The sequence below is a fragment of the Otolemur garnettii genome, unplaced genomic scaffold (genome assembly GCF_000181295.1).
Source record: "Otolemur garnettii isolate 467f Iridium unplaced genomic scaffold, OtoGar3 scaffold00036, whole genome shotgun sequence".
NCBI lineage: Eukaryota > Metazoa > Chordata > Mammalia > Primates > Galagidae > Otolemur > Otolemur garnettii.
The window spans coordinates 14,631,802-14,645,636 of record NW_003852431.1 but is presented as its reverse complement, the minus strand read 5'-3'; the positions used below and the strand labels follow the sequence as shown (position 1 = coordinate 14,645,636).

General features: G+C 36.4%; 1 protein-coding gene across 1 annotated transcript in view; it reads right to left on the bottom strand.

The window, feature by feature from the left end:
* Positions 1–251: 251 nt before the first annotated feature.
* DACH1 (dachshund family transcription factor 1) overlaps positions 252–13,835 on the bottom strand; it is a 431,057-nt gene continuing 417,473 nt past the window's right edge. The window contains exon 12 of the mRNA XM_012805095.1: positions 252–961. Within this exon, the coding sequence (XP_012660549.1) occupies positions 924–961 (38 nt within the window). The 3' untranslated portion in view covers positions 252–923. The remainder of the gene's footprint in view (positions 962–13,835) is intronic.

Here is a 13,835-nt window from a genome sequence, read left to right as displayed (position 1 = left end):
AAACCAGAAAGACGTCTTTCTGACCAACAGGGTGACAAAACATATTTTCTAAAATTTTCATTTTCCTAAACTCTAGTATACTACTGCATACATAATACCTTCCTTGTGTGTTTTATGTTTATATACTGTACATATGACCAACAGCTTGAATAAGAAGCAACATTATTATCTTTAATTCTATATACCACTACCAGTTTGGAATGAAAACATGTTACATTTATATATATTTTTTTTTTATTCTCAAGAAAAAAAAAAAAAAAAGACCTTCCGTGAAACCTTTTGGCTTATAGTCAATGCTTCTTTTCAGATTTGCAGAATGCTATTTCACTGGGTAGTTGTCAACATCCATTTGTTGGTCTTTTGGAAAGTGTGTGAAAAAAACCATCGGAGAAACCTCACAATTAGAGAGTTTAAAAGTGAATGTAACAGAATATTACTCTTTCTTTTTTATTGTTTTCAAAATCCTCTATGCCCCCTACATTTTCATTTCCAAGTGTTCTTGCTGGTTTCAGGAGGACATAATTCTGTTAGTCTGGGTAACCACTGCTATAAGAGTCTCTTGATGTGCTCAGATACAGAATTTTCAGAAGAGGAAAATGGTTCATTCCATTAAAAAAGAATCCAGGTCTCAGGTAGACCTGCCTTTGACTCTGTAGACAAGTGTCCAGCAGCAAGTTGCAGTTATCTGTAAGAAGTTTGATACTTGTACATTTACAAACATTCTCAGGTCTCTGGTATGAACCACGGGTGAAAATCAATGGAGTTTTTTTTTTTTTTTTGTAGAATACTTAACTTTCAAAGAACAATAATACACAAAATTGAGGAAGTTCCCTTCAAAAGGACTTTATTTTTTTTCCGAACTTTCCCACGACAAACATGTGACTGCAACGCTCTTTAACATGGATTTCTTCAACAGGAAAGATTCAGTACATGACAGTAGTTTTCAAATACAGTCTTCCATCTAGAAAGGAGCAATAAAGATAATTAATGGCATGGCACTCGGGGTACAAAATGTGGATATAAAATCTCGGTAGCCTGAAACAAAATTAGGGGTTTTATTCTATCTTCACTAGATTAGGAAGTTAACATTTTCCACATAAAACCAAAGTTAATTTCATAATTACATTGAGTTCAGATGATTGAAAGGAATACACCATTGCTAGTTCTCATAAATATATATTTGCTATTTTGATATCAGTTCCAGAGCACTCAGAAAATAGATAAGAGTATGTGTGTGTATTTTACTGATATGCAAAGCTAGCTGATTTCTGTTGAATAGCAATTACTCCCTCCAAGCTTGCAGAACCAAATTTTCTCTAAATGCACTCAGGTGTATCTTCATCAGGAAAGACTGAACTCCCATCTTACTCTTGAGTGTTGTTAAATACACCATGCAATGTATCTACTGTACATGTTCATTGCTATTATATGTATAAAAGCCACATCAATTATTTCATCACTATCAATGAACTATAACCTTTACCTCTTGAAGTGAGATTAATCCAATTAAATAGTAAGATAGAAATATTGTATATTACTTAGCTATTACCAACCACTCCCTATATGAAAAAGAAAAGGAAGTCAGATCTTGGACATATGGAGAAACCCATTTGAATGAAGCAGAAATAAGAAATGGAAAACGAAAAATCTAAAACAAAACATATGCCTGTTCTTTAAGTGTATTACCCTCTACACTGTCCACTTTTTGAGGTGGGATAAACTTTGGATATCTTTGTGTGAAGTATGTCTGAATTTCAAATTATAACACCTATCGTAGAAAGTAAAACAATCACAAAAAGAAAGCTTTTCCAACTTTGAAAAGTATATATTGCTACACAAATGTTTGCAAACTGATAATGTGAAGAGCTAAAATATTTGGGAACATAAACAACTCACAGTGGATTCAGGAAATACAAATGATGATCTAAATATCTGCAGATCTCATGTTCACCAGTAAGCTAAGTAAGTGCATTTACACAGGCTATAGTAAATATAATAATTATTAAGGAATCTACAACTATAGATGTTAAATCATTTTTACTTCATAGAAATGTAAGTGTGCCCAAATTCCATATTCCTATTTCATGTTTCATCCTCAGTTAATTTGTAGGGTTGTAATCCTACTTCCAGGATGACAGAAAACTTTTTGTTTTGCTTACTGATTTATTCCAAGCACCTCCTGTACCCCAGTCCTCTCTCATTTCGGGGCTCTACTGGTGGAATCCTGAAATCCTGGTTAGTACCATGTCCTGTATATACTGTGTTTTTCTACACATATATACCTATGATAAAGTTTAATCTATAAATTAGGCACAGTAAGAGATTGACAATAACTAATCATAAAATAGAATAACTGTAACAATATAATGTAATAGAAGTGATGTGAATACTGTAATATTTCTAACCCAAAGCTGATGGGCAGGTAAGTGAAACTGCAAAATGTCAAACTGTAAATATGGAGAAACCACGGTACACGCACTCAATGTGTTTAATAAACTAATGAATCAGAGATAGGTTTCATGCCATCTACACAGAGAACACACTGCATAATATGTCTACAGTAGAACCTCTGTAAGTTGACCACCCAAGAGACTACAATGAAAAGGTCAATGTAGGGAGGTGGTCAACTATGGAGGTTTCACAGTATATTTAATTATTGTATCAATAATATCCCAAACCTCTCATTTTCCCTTAACAAGGTCAGGAATGTCCCTGAGATTAGTCTCAGATGGGCTAATTTCTAATAAGTTGTGTCAAATGCTAGTTGCCGCTCTAAAATTTAATCTAATTCTATTTTGATGATAATGTTAACAAAGACTCCAAAGCCTTTAAATACACTGTGTTTTTCAGTTCAGCAATCATATGCCATGGCTATTCCTAACAGTTGGAGCATACAATAGGCACAGTGAAGATCTGCTCCCCGGAATATAGCACATACCTTTGGGTGGAAGGTATGAGATTAGTCAATGCAAACATCTTATTAACCCAGTTGAACTCTAATACGAGACCACGACTTCAGACACGCTCCCACTGTGCTGATCTCCTGAGTTAGTCTAAACATGTTTGACCTCCTGTGGTTCCCAACTATAGTTCCTCATTGATACTAAATATTACTATAGCTAAGCAATAACCACTGTGATATTAAATAAAGACAGAAAGCCCCTAAATGAAGCCTTTAACAAAGTCAGTGTCGAAGCCATATAATTTGCATCTTCCTGAGTATAAGTGCAGCAGTACCATAGTAACATAGTTTGAAATATTTATTGTTTTTGCATGGCATTTGGTCTGATGTTTTCTGTTTGCTTGGCGTGATTACACGCACATGTGGGACAAAACTGCATCTTTTCATTTAACATTACATGGAGATTCAATTACTCACTTAGTAAATAAGACTAACAAACTTAGTATTATAAAAATAAATAAACTAAAAATGTCAGCCTTCTTATATATTTACTTCTACCTGCTTAAAAATGGACATTTTTAATGATGATTTTGATTCTAATAATTTACACTACATAAAGGAATGTTACTCTTTATTTTATTATTTTTTTTTTTTTTTTGGCAGTTTTTGGCTGGGGCTGGGTTTGAACCCACCACCTCTGGCATATGGGGCCGGTGCCCTATTCCTTTGAGCTACAGGTGCCGCCTGGGAATGTTAATTTTTTAAAATCTAGTAATAGAGAATATAGAAATCACCAGGCAGCGCCTGTGGCTCAGTGAGTAGGACGCCGGCCCCATATACTGAGGATGGTGGGTTCAAACCCAACCCCGGCCAAACTGCAACAAAAAAGTAGCTGGGAGTTGTGGCGGGCGCCTGTAGTCCCAACTACGGGAGGCTGAGGCAAGAGAATCACTTAAGCCCAGGAGTAGGAGGTTGCTGTGAGCTGTGATGCCACAGCACTCTACCAAGGGTCGATAAAGTGAGACTCTGTCTAAAAAAAAAAAAAAGAAGAAAGATCAATTATCTCATACTTTCTATCATGTATTTAGTTATATCAAGCATATTATTCCTATTCCTAGTTTTAAAAAATACACGATGTTTCCTAGGATTAGTGAGAAGACAGACCTCAACTTTCCTAAAAATTCAAATTCCATTAACTTAGGTCCTTTATAAACCCCGTGAAAAATAATTCGCTCACAATTAACATTTCAGAGCTCACTATGGATGTGTTAAATCTCCATATGTTTAAGGAAAGCAATTAAGATTTAAAAAATAATCCCCTAATCTTCCGTGAGGTCTGTAGTATACAAGGCAGAAAGGACATAGGAGCAAAGCGTGGACATATGTAAAGAATCCATATACTAGGAATTATTGTTTTAAAAGATCCACATTTACAATCCTAGGCAAATTCTTTAACACGATCTACAAGGTGACATAAGTTGGTAATGGTCTTCCTCTCCTGTCTTATTTTTTAACCATTTTCCCTTCCATGAGTGACCACCTCTTGCTTTCGATTCTATAACTAAGCTTTTTACTGTGCTGGAATATTCAGGCCTGTCCTTTCTTCCAGAATCCTAGAACCCAAGTGCCCGCCCCCACCCCATCTATTCTTCTGTCCTCTCCTATTGACTTCTCCAAACAGAGCTCCACTGTTTATTTCCCAAAACATGCACACGAAAAGTTAACTCCGTATTACTTATCTCACTTTGAAGTTCCATCAGGTAAGCCTGCCGCATGGTGAGACCCAAGGAAGCAGCAGCCATCTCTGCTGTAGCATTAGAATGAGAAAGCTTCATTCTTGCATTAAAAGTTTTTTTGTTCTTTTGGGTTCTTTTTTTAGGCAGAGTTTCACCCTGTCACTCTCGGTAGAGAGCTGTGACATCATAGCTCACAGCAAGCTCAAATTCTTGGGCTTAAGCAATTCTCTTGCCTCAGCCTCCCAAGTAGCTAGGACTACAGGCGCCTGCCACAATGCCTGACTACTTTGTTGTTGTAGTTGTCATTGCTGTTTGGCAGGCCTGGACCGACTGGGTTCGAACCTGCCAGTTCCCATGTATGTGGCTGGTGCCCTAGCCACTGATCTATAGGCACCAAGCCAGCTTTAATGTGACCCAAACAAGACACTTTTGAAGAAGGGAATTAATGAATGTGTCTATGTATTAAAAATTATTAGCACGTTAGAAATTTTAAAGTGTTTCTGAAAGTAAACTTTAAAATAAAACTTCACTGATTTTTAAAATGTACCAGTAGTAATTATTTGGTAAGCATGTTTACCAACGGTCATATATAAAATATGAAAATTATATACCTTAGAGTCATGTGCTCAGTATCTGATCTATTTTAATTCCACTTTTAATAAATACATCTTGTATTGAATTTTAACTAATGATCCTAACAGATGGATGGATGTACCAAGCATAAAAGATGTCAGCTATGAAATAGACCCCACCTGCCACAGGAAGGTATTCCTCTATGATTAATGATCATTGCCTGCTTTTGAATCAACTGAAGGCAGAAAATCAAGTGGCATAGATAGACCCTGGAAGAGGGACTGTCCCTCTTCCTTCATGTATGGCACCTGGCTTTAAAAGCAATTATTGTTAATTTTTCCATCTTTATTGAAATATACCTGTTCATCATTAAAAGTTTGTTTTGAAGAAACCAATTTTTATATTCTTCCAGAGATGTGACATTGGCCCTGTAACCCACCGTAAATAGTTGTCTCTGGACATGCCCAGCCAGCTAACAGCAGGCCTCTGACTTATGGGGCTGCAGTTCTGTCTCAGGCATCTGATAACAAACTACCTGAAAGAAAAAGTGAATTGCAAAGGTGCGAGGCAGGATAGATGGAGCCATAATCCAAACTGTGCCGGGTTTTATGCTATACGAGTATAATAATGGTTCCAATGCTCTCTCTTTTCATGACTTTTCAAACGGCAAGAGAAGCCATGAGGCCGTGCAGAAGGCCTTGCAAAAAACGATTGTTGGAATCCCCGGAATGTTTCCATGGCTGAGGCCCAGTTACTCAAAGGTATGCTATTTGCATCTAGAAATTCAGAGGGCTTCATACTTTTTAAGTGTTGCTCTTTGTACTTCATGCTTTCCCCCTAACTAGTAATCTCACAGCTGCCCTCCAGTTCCCACATTGTTTGATTTTTTTTTTAAATTTCTTCATATATTGGCCAAAGACAAAATACATTTCCTGTCTGCTCCTGATGCTGAGCCAGGTTTACCAAGCAATTATTCCCTGATTTCGTAAATGCATAAAAGCTTAGCTTACAAGATCCAATACCCTGGCAATAATGCAATGGTGATTATAGTTATTAAAGCTAAATCTGAGCACTTATGGTGTTCAAGGTGTTATATATATTTTAAGTATCAACTTTCCAACGAATCAACAAAATAGTGCCTTATACCAATAAAGTTATTAAGGCTCAAAGAGGGTGTCATATGTTTTCTTTTCTTGTATTTTAATGAACGAATGAATGAATTTTTGAGACACAGTCTACCTTTGTGGCTCTGGGTAGAGAACTGTGGCATCATCTTGGCTCACTGCAACCTCAAACTCCTTGGTTCAAGTGATCCTCCTGCCTTAGCTTCCCGAGTAGCTGGGACTACAGGAGCACACCCTAACACCTGGCTAGTTTTTCTATTTTTAGTAGAGATAGGGTCTCACTCTTTCTTTATCAGGCTGATCCTAAACTCCTGAGCTCACGGAATCCTCCAGCATCAGCCTCGTAGTGTGCTAGGATTACAGGTGTGAGTCACTGTACTCAGCTGAATGTCATGTTTTCACAGAATGACATTCTGTCACAATGCCAGTGCAGCGATTTGGTATTTCGTGTGAACCCAAATTTCGCACCACTCCGCTATATCACTTTTTCTCTAATAAGCAACTGGACTGTCCGAGGAGGAATTGCGATGACATCTGTGACACCCGCGATGGGCTGAGTCCTATGCACCACAGGGACACTGGCCTCACTGCTTCCTGGTTCTGATCTCTGCTGTCTTCTTAGGGGTAGAGCTTCCCCTTAGTCTGCAGAGCCACACTTGAACAATCTGAAAGCATCACTAGAATTGGTACAGCCTTGTTTCGGAGAAAATACTTTCCTTTAACACAATCATTGTTTGCTTTTGTAGGGGAGGTTGATATGACAGGAAAATCATCAAGCTCAACTTTGTGCATGGGAGTACTTAATTAAAAAGTCTGTTCTAATTAAAAGCATTTGGGAGTAGGGGTTGAGAGAAACTATTTAAATTACAAATTCCTAATAGTTTCAAAGTTCATAATGATTTGATGCTTACAGCTATAATTTGGTGTATAAGAAAGGATCTGGATCACTGAGTCGTTTATTGCAGGTGTGAATATTTCTGTGCTGTTTGCGATTGTGCAGATTTAGATATACAGACAATAAATTAAATAAAATTTTATTTTGTTGTAAAAATGGATTTCAGGTTTTAATATCAGAGTTGATCAAATCACACCCAATAAGCATATAGATTCTATATATTACTTATTTTCTATCTTAAGCTCTACCCCTTATTTCCTGTCATTGAGACAGAAAATAAAGATTTTCTGGGCAGAGAAATGAAGATTCTGTCACCAAGTTCCTAGTTTTGTTTTGGGTTCATTATTTAGTTCACTGCTTTTGTATACATCATTATGTGTAGTTATTTGAAATGTTTAATACATACAGAAAAACCTAAAACTAGCTTTTATTCCAAATATTAAAACTAGAGTACTGAATAGTTTGCTCATTTATTTTAAAAATTAGTGAAGTTTGTTTGATACCAGTCATGTTGTACAACAAGATTTTATGCGAGAAGATGGCATAGAAATTGGAACAATTTCAAACTGCTTAGTTGGGTGACAGCAAAAATATAATTCATTGACTACGTAAAAATTATGCAAAATCATTAACAAGGGAGTATGCCAGTGAAAAATATCACATAATATGCAAAAAGACATACGTATATTCCAGTTTTGAATAGAACTCCCTTGTGAACATCCACAAGGGTCTCTAACATGTCTTTTGCACAAAGGGTTTAATACATTGCATTTCCTGTTAGGAAGTAGCTTTATTAAAAATGTCTTCTGTGCAAAACTTATATTCAAACACTCGCCATCTAATGATGTTTGCTGTTTTCACCAAACAGTTGGATGTGCACATGGCTTACTATCCCAGGGCTGAGGAGAACATTAACATAGTGGGGGGGAGAGGTACAAGATCATAGATCTAGAAAGTTTAATATTTACTTAAAGAATCTCTGGTTAATGTAAAATATATTAGCCCTGAGTCCCTCTCCACATAATGTCTTAATCATGTGGAGGAAAGGAAACCAAAACAAGTGATGAAAACAAATGTTAATGATTCATGTGATACTGGATAAGACAAGGAAAGGAAGTCAAAATAAAAGCAAACAAACAAGAACAGATGGGAAGGATCTTTGTCAAGTCATAACCCCTCTTCTAAAACCCCCAGAGGAAGAAGCTAATTAAAGAAAATGTTGTTTCTGACTTTTTTTTTTTATAATTTTATATTTAGAGTAAGAACATTCTGCTACTGCTAAAGCAAAGCAGTAGAGACACAAAGTCTACATTGAACATGAGAAATATTTTAAGAGAGATTGATGTTCAGCTCAGGCCCATTTGGAAGAGGATTCTAAAATAAATATCGTTTCTTCTCATGAAATGCCGATAACAACAGTATAAGTGGTTTCCAAAAGTTTGGATACCAATATAGTCAAGGCTGCATTCAAATATTCTTTTTAAGTATAAAAAGTAAAAAGTTGCAACCGATTATGATTTTTTTTAAATTTAAATTCAAGGTTACAGCTGGGGAACCGGAAACACACACTTGGGTCAAGGTAAGAGAGGACTAGATCTCACGTCTCTTAGGTATGCTTCATCCTCTAGCACCTGGTGCTGTTTTTAGAGAACGGGCATTGACTTATTGAGGGAAACACAACAACTAAGGTTCTCTGTCTATACAATCCAAATATACACATGTAAGCAGGAGGGAACAAACTACCTACTGCCAACATGACCCCACTCACTTGAAATCAGAGTAGATAATATGTTTTAGTATAAGACTGATAGGAAGTAAAGTTCTTTATAAACAAGAACTGCTTTTCTGTATTTTTCAGCTCTTTTTCAATAAAGTACATGAGTGAATACAGGCTAGTCTAAATACGTTCTGAGAACCAGAGATGATCTAAAGCTGCAATGCACAAGTGGGAAACGTACCACTTACGGTGCTTCCCTGTATTGTGTTCTGCAGATTCTGCATATTTTATACATTCAAGGTTTGGGGCGTCCCTGCATCAAGTGCTCCCTTCGTGTCTCTGGGTCACATTTTGAAAATGCCCATGATGTTTCACATTTTTAGATTATTATTTTATCTGTTATGGTAACCTGCAATTAGGTTCAGGGCTCCATGAACTGCATCCATTCATCCATTCATCCATTCACACATATCTGCCCCATTTCTTGGGAGTTTCTATTCCCTGAGACTTAGCAATATTGAAATTAGGCCAATTAAAAGCCCTACAGTGGCCTCTAAATGTTAGGTGCTAGGAAGAGCTGCATGTCTCACTTAAACGAAAAGCCAGAAATGACTAAGCTTAGTGAAGGAGGCATGTTGGAAGCTAGGATGGACCAAAAGCTAGGCCTCTTGCACCAGTTAGCCAAGTTGTGAATGTAAAGGAAAAGTTCTTCATGGATATTAAAAGGTACTCCAGTGAATGCTCAAAGCCAAATAGCCTTATTGCTGATTTGGAGAAAGTTCAAGTGATCCAGATAAAAAGATCAACCAGCCACAACATTTCCTAAAGCCAATCCTAATCTTGAGGAAGGCCTCAACTCTCTTTGATTCTTTGAAGGCTGAGAAAGGTTAGGAAGCTTCACAAGAAAAGTTGGAAGCTAGCAGAGGCCCCCTCCATAGCATAAATGTGCAAGGTGATGCAGTCCATGCTTATAGAGAAGCTGCAGCAAGTTATCTGGAGGAAACAGATGATATGATTGATAAAGGTAGCTACATTAAACAACAGCTTTTCAATGTACACACACACACACACACAAAGCCTTCTTTTGGGATCTAAGATTTCATAGCTAGAAAGAAGTCAGTGTTTGGATTCTAAGCCTCTAAGGACAGGCTGACTCTCCTGTTAGGGGCTAATGCTGCAGATGACTTTAAGTCGAGACAAATGCTTATTTACTATTCTGAAAATCCTAGAGCTCATCTACTTTGCTTGTGTTCTAGAAACATAGCAGCAAAACATGGAGAACAGCACATCTGTTTACAGCATGGCTTACCAAATATCTTAAGCTTGCTGTTGAGAATCACTGCTCAGTAAAGAAGACACTCACTCCATTTATAATATTACTGCCCATTGACATTGCACCTGGTCACCCAAGAGCTCAGATGGAGCTGTGTAAGGAAACTAATGCTGTTTTCACTCCTGCTAATAGAACATCCATTCTTCAGCCCATGGAGCAAGGAGTCATTTGGACTCTCAAGTCTTATTCTTTCAGAAATTCATTTCACAAGTCTATAGCTGCCATAGATAGTAATTCTTCTGATGGATCTGGGCAAAGTGAATTCAAAACTTTCCAGGAAGAATTCATCAGTCTAGATGCCATTAAGATCATCTGTCATTCATGGAAGGAAGTCAAAATATCAATGTCACAGAAGTGTGGAAGAAGTTGATTCCAACCTACATAGGCGACTTTGAGGGATTCCAGACTTCAGTGGGGGAAGTAACTATAGATGTGGCAGAAATAGTGAGAGAACTAGAATTAGAAGTGAAGCCTAAAGGTGAGACTGCCATCTTTTGATAAAATTGCTGCCATCTTTTGATAAAAAGTGAACAAATAAGGAGTTGCTCCTTACGGATGAGCAAAGAAAGTGGGGTTTTTTGAGATGAAATATACTCCTGGTATTCACACTGTGGACACTGTTGGAATGACAACAAAAGATTTAGAATATTACATAAACTTAGTTGATAACAGTATAAATTTTGTTGATTATGATTCACTAAATGCTAGGGTGATTATTAGTACTTTTTAGCACAAAAGTATTTTTAAGTAAGGTATATACATTGTTTTTTAGACACAATGCTATTGCATGCTTACAAGACTACAATAGAAATATAACTTCTATATACACAATATTTTGGTGTGTGATTTTCTTTATTGTGAGATTTGCTTTATGCAGTAATCTGGAACCAAACCTGTGATATCCTGAACGTATGCCTGTAATTGCCATTTAAGACAAAGAAAATAAAATGAAAATAAATGAAATAAAGGTTCCTTTTCTGTGAAAGGAACTTTGTACTAGATGCCAGGAGAGATTATGAAGGGAGACCCAATCTTTGACCACCTGAAACAGGTGTAAGTGGATTTGGGGAACTGTGGAGCTAGAAGGAATGCTCAGTAGGCAAGTTGATCTCATCAAAACAAACTTTCTAAATTCGAAACTAAATAGATCAGCAATTCTCTGAACTAAAGAATAGAAAAAGAAAATGTTTGAAAATCTGCACATAGCTATGGTTAATCTTAGCAAGCTCAGAGTTATTTAGTCAACTCTCGCCCTAGGCAAAATACTTGCTTAAATGGTCATATCAGCTTACAGTAGCCCCTATTACTATGAGACATTCTTGTTGGGATCTTAAAGAAGAGTGTCTTTACCTGAATTTCAGGCTCAATTACCATGCTCATGCTCTGTGGGCAAAGAGGAATTTACTACCAAAGGGAATATGATCCCGCTTTACTGGGTACTAAAGACATTTTGTTTTGTATTCAAGAATCTTCCATAATTGGGGTAGAAATCTGGACGACTTTGTTGTTCTATGAACACAAATATATTAAAGAACTGAATGTTCTTAAAACTATATTACTATGACCACAACCAGGCAAAATCAATAAAGCTATCATCATTATCATCAACTATCTACTATTTGTATATACAACAAGGAATGGGCAATTCTATGTTTAATGCTAGGAAAGCCCGTAAGACAAAATGTTTTACTCATGAATGACTGGCCTAAACTTACATAGACAGAGTTTCAAATCCTATATATTGTATTGCTAGAACCTAAGTCTTGTTCTTGTCCCATGTAATTGCATAGGATGAAGACTGCTATGTCCCCTAATTTACCTTCTTACACCAACGAGCACAAAGCTTTATTATCATAGGGAAATTGCTTAATGTCTGGCCATAACCTTCTTAACAGCATATAATGCACAGTATGTATATATTGCTATCAGTTGGAACATTGGCTGATACCTGGAAGTGCTTGATAAAAGTATGTGGAAGGAACTATCAAAACTAACATCACAAAAAGGAGGGGAAGATGGATATTATGTGGTCTGGATGGGGTACCTTGAGAACAACAACCTCATTTGGGTAGTATATGGGCTCAGAATTCATGACCTGAGCTTCATCATGAGAAAACATCTCAGGCAAAATGAGAAACATTCCATTAAGACAAAGATTGTATTCTTCAAAAATGTCAATTTTATAAATTATTTTTAAAAGGCTGAGGAAATGCTGAAGATTAAACAGACTAAAGAGAAATGACAACTAAAAATAGCATGGGATGCTAATTTGAATTCAGTAATGAGGGAAATAAATGCTGTAAAGGACATTATTGGGTCAGATGACAAAATTGGAATTTGCATGTCAGATCAGATGAAAGTATTGTCAATGAAATATTTACGGAGCTGATAAATATACCGTGTTTATGTATATGAAAACATCTTCATTGTTAGCAAATACTCCCTGAAATAAGTATGGCTAAATATTATAAATCCATGATGAATGAATTTTACTCTCAAATGTCTCAGAAAATATTACGTAGACAGAGAAAATGACAAAGCAGGTAAAGACAACATATTAATAATAGATGAATCTTCATAAAGGATATTTGACAGTTTTTATACTGTTCTTGGACTTCTTTGTTAGTTTAAATTTTTTCTTCAAAGGCAAACTTAAAAAGCAGTTTGTCTCAGTGAAATAAATTTTCAATGTATCAGAATATCAGACATTTATTAATAAGTACTTGCATATATACTCTCCACAGGCCATGTAAACTGTTTTAGTGATTATGTGGATGGTATTCTCATAAGAAATGTTTTCTGTGGACCAGTGAAGATTTTGAGACGTCCTACTCAAATATTAGATAGGCAATGAATGGTTAATGTTTTCTTAATAGAGTTCTCCAGGAAAACCAGGATCGGATTCATGAAACTTACTGGATTGAGGGACATAAGCTAGACTCTGGTCTACTGGGCCATGGAAGGCTGCTGAACTCTATTACCGGTTACTTAGTTAGGCCTGCATATTGTAACATGCATCCGGGGATATAAGGAAATTACTCTTTCATTTAACTCTGTTTGAACCAAATATTAGTCTATCTTTTGGAAGTTTATCAGAAACAAAAAAATGGAGCACAAACTTTTTAAAGTTTTGTTTCTGTAAATAAAGAAAAAAGTTATATTGCTGGTAGACTTGCTTTGGCATTTTTGGATGTTTTAGTGTTTTCTAATTAAGGATTCATTAGTAAGAAGTGAGAAACCATCAGAGTGGTTAATGTACCAGCTAGCGCGAATTCACTTTGCACTTAGGTTACCTTGTCCTGGTTAGAAGGTGAGACCTCTCAATTTCAGCAAAGTGAAACACAGTGAAATCTCTTATCAGTTTCTCCATTCTTCTATTCATTTCTAGGGGAAAGAGGACTTAGAACCATGGCTGAAAGGAACTAATCGTTTGCGTGCATGTCTGAATCTGAGTGTTGAATGGACAAATGATCTATGATGCGGGATTAGAACAAAGTGTAAAAGAAAAGCGATTCCTTGTGGGTAACAGAACAGTATGCTGCAAAGAAGAGAAAT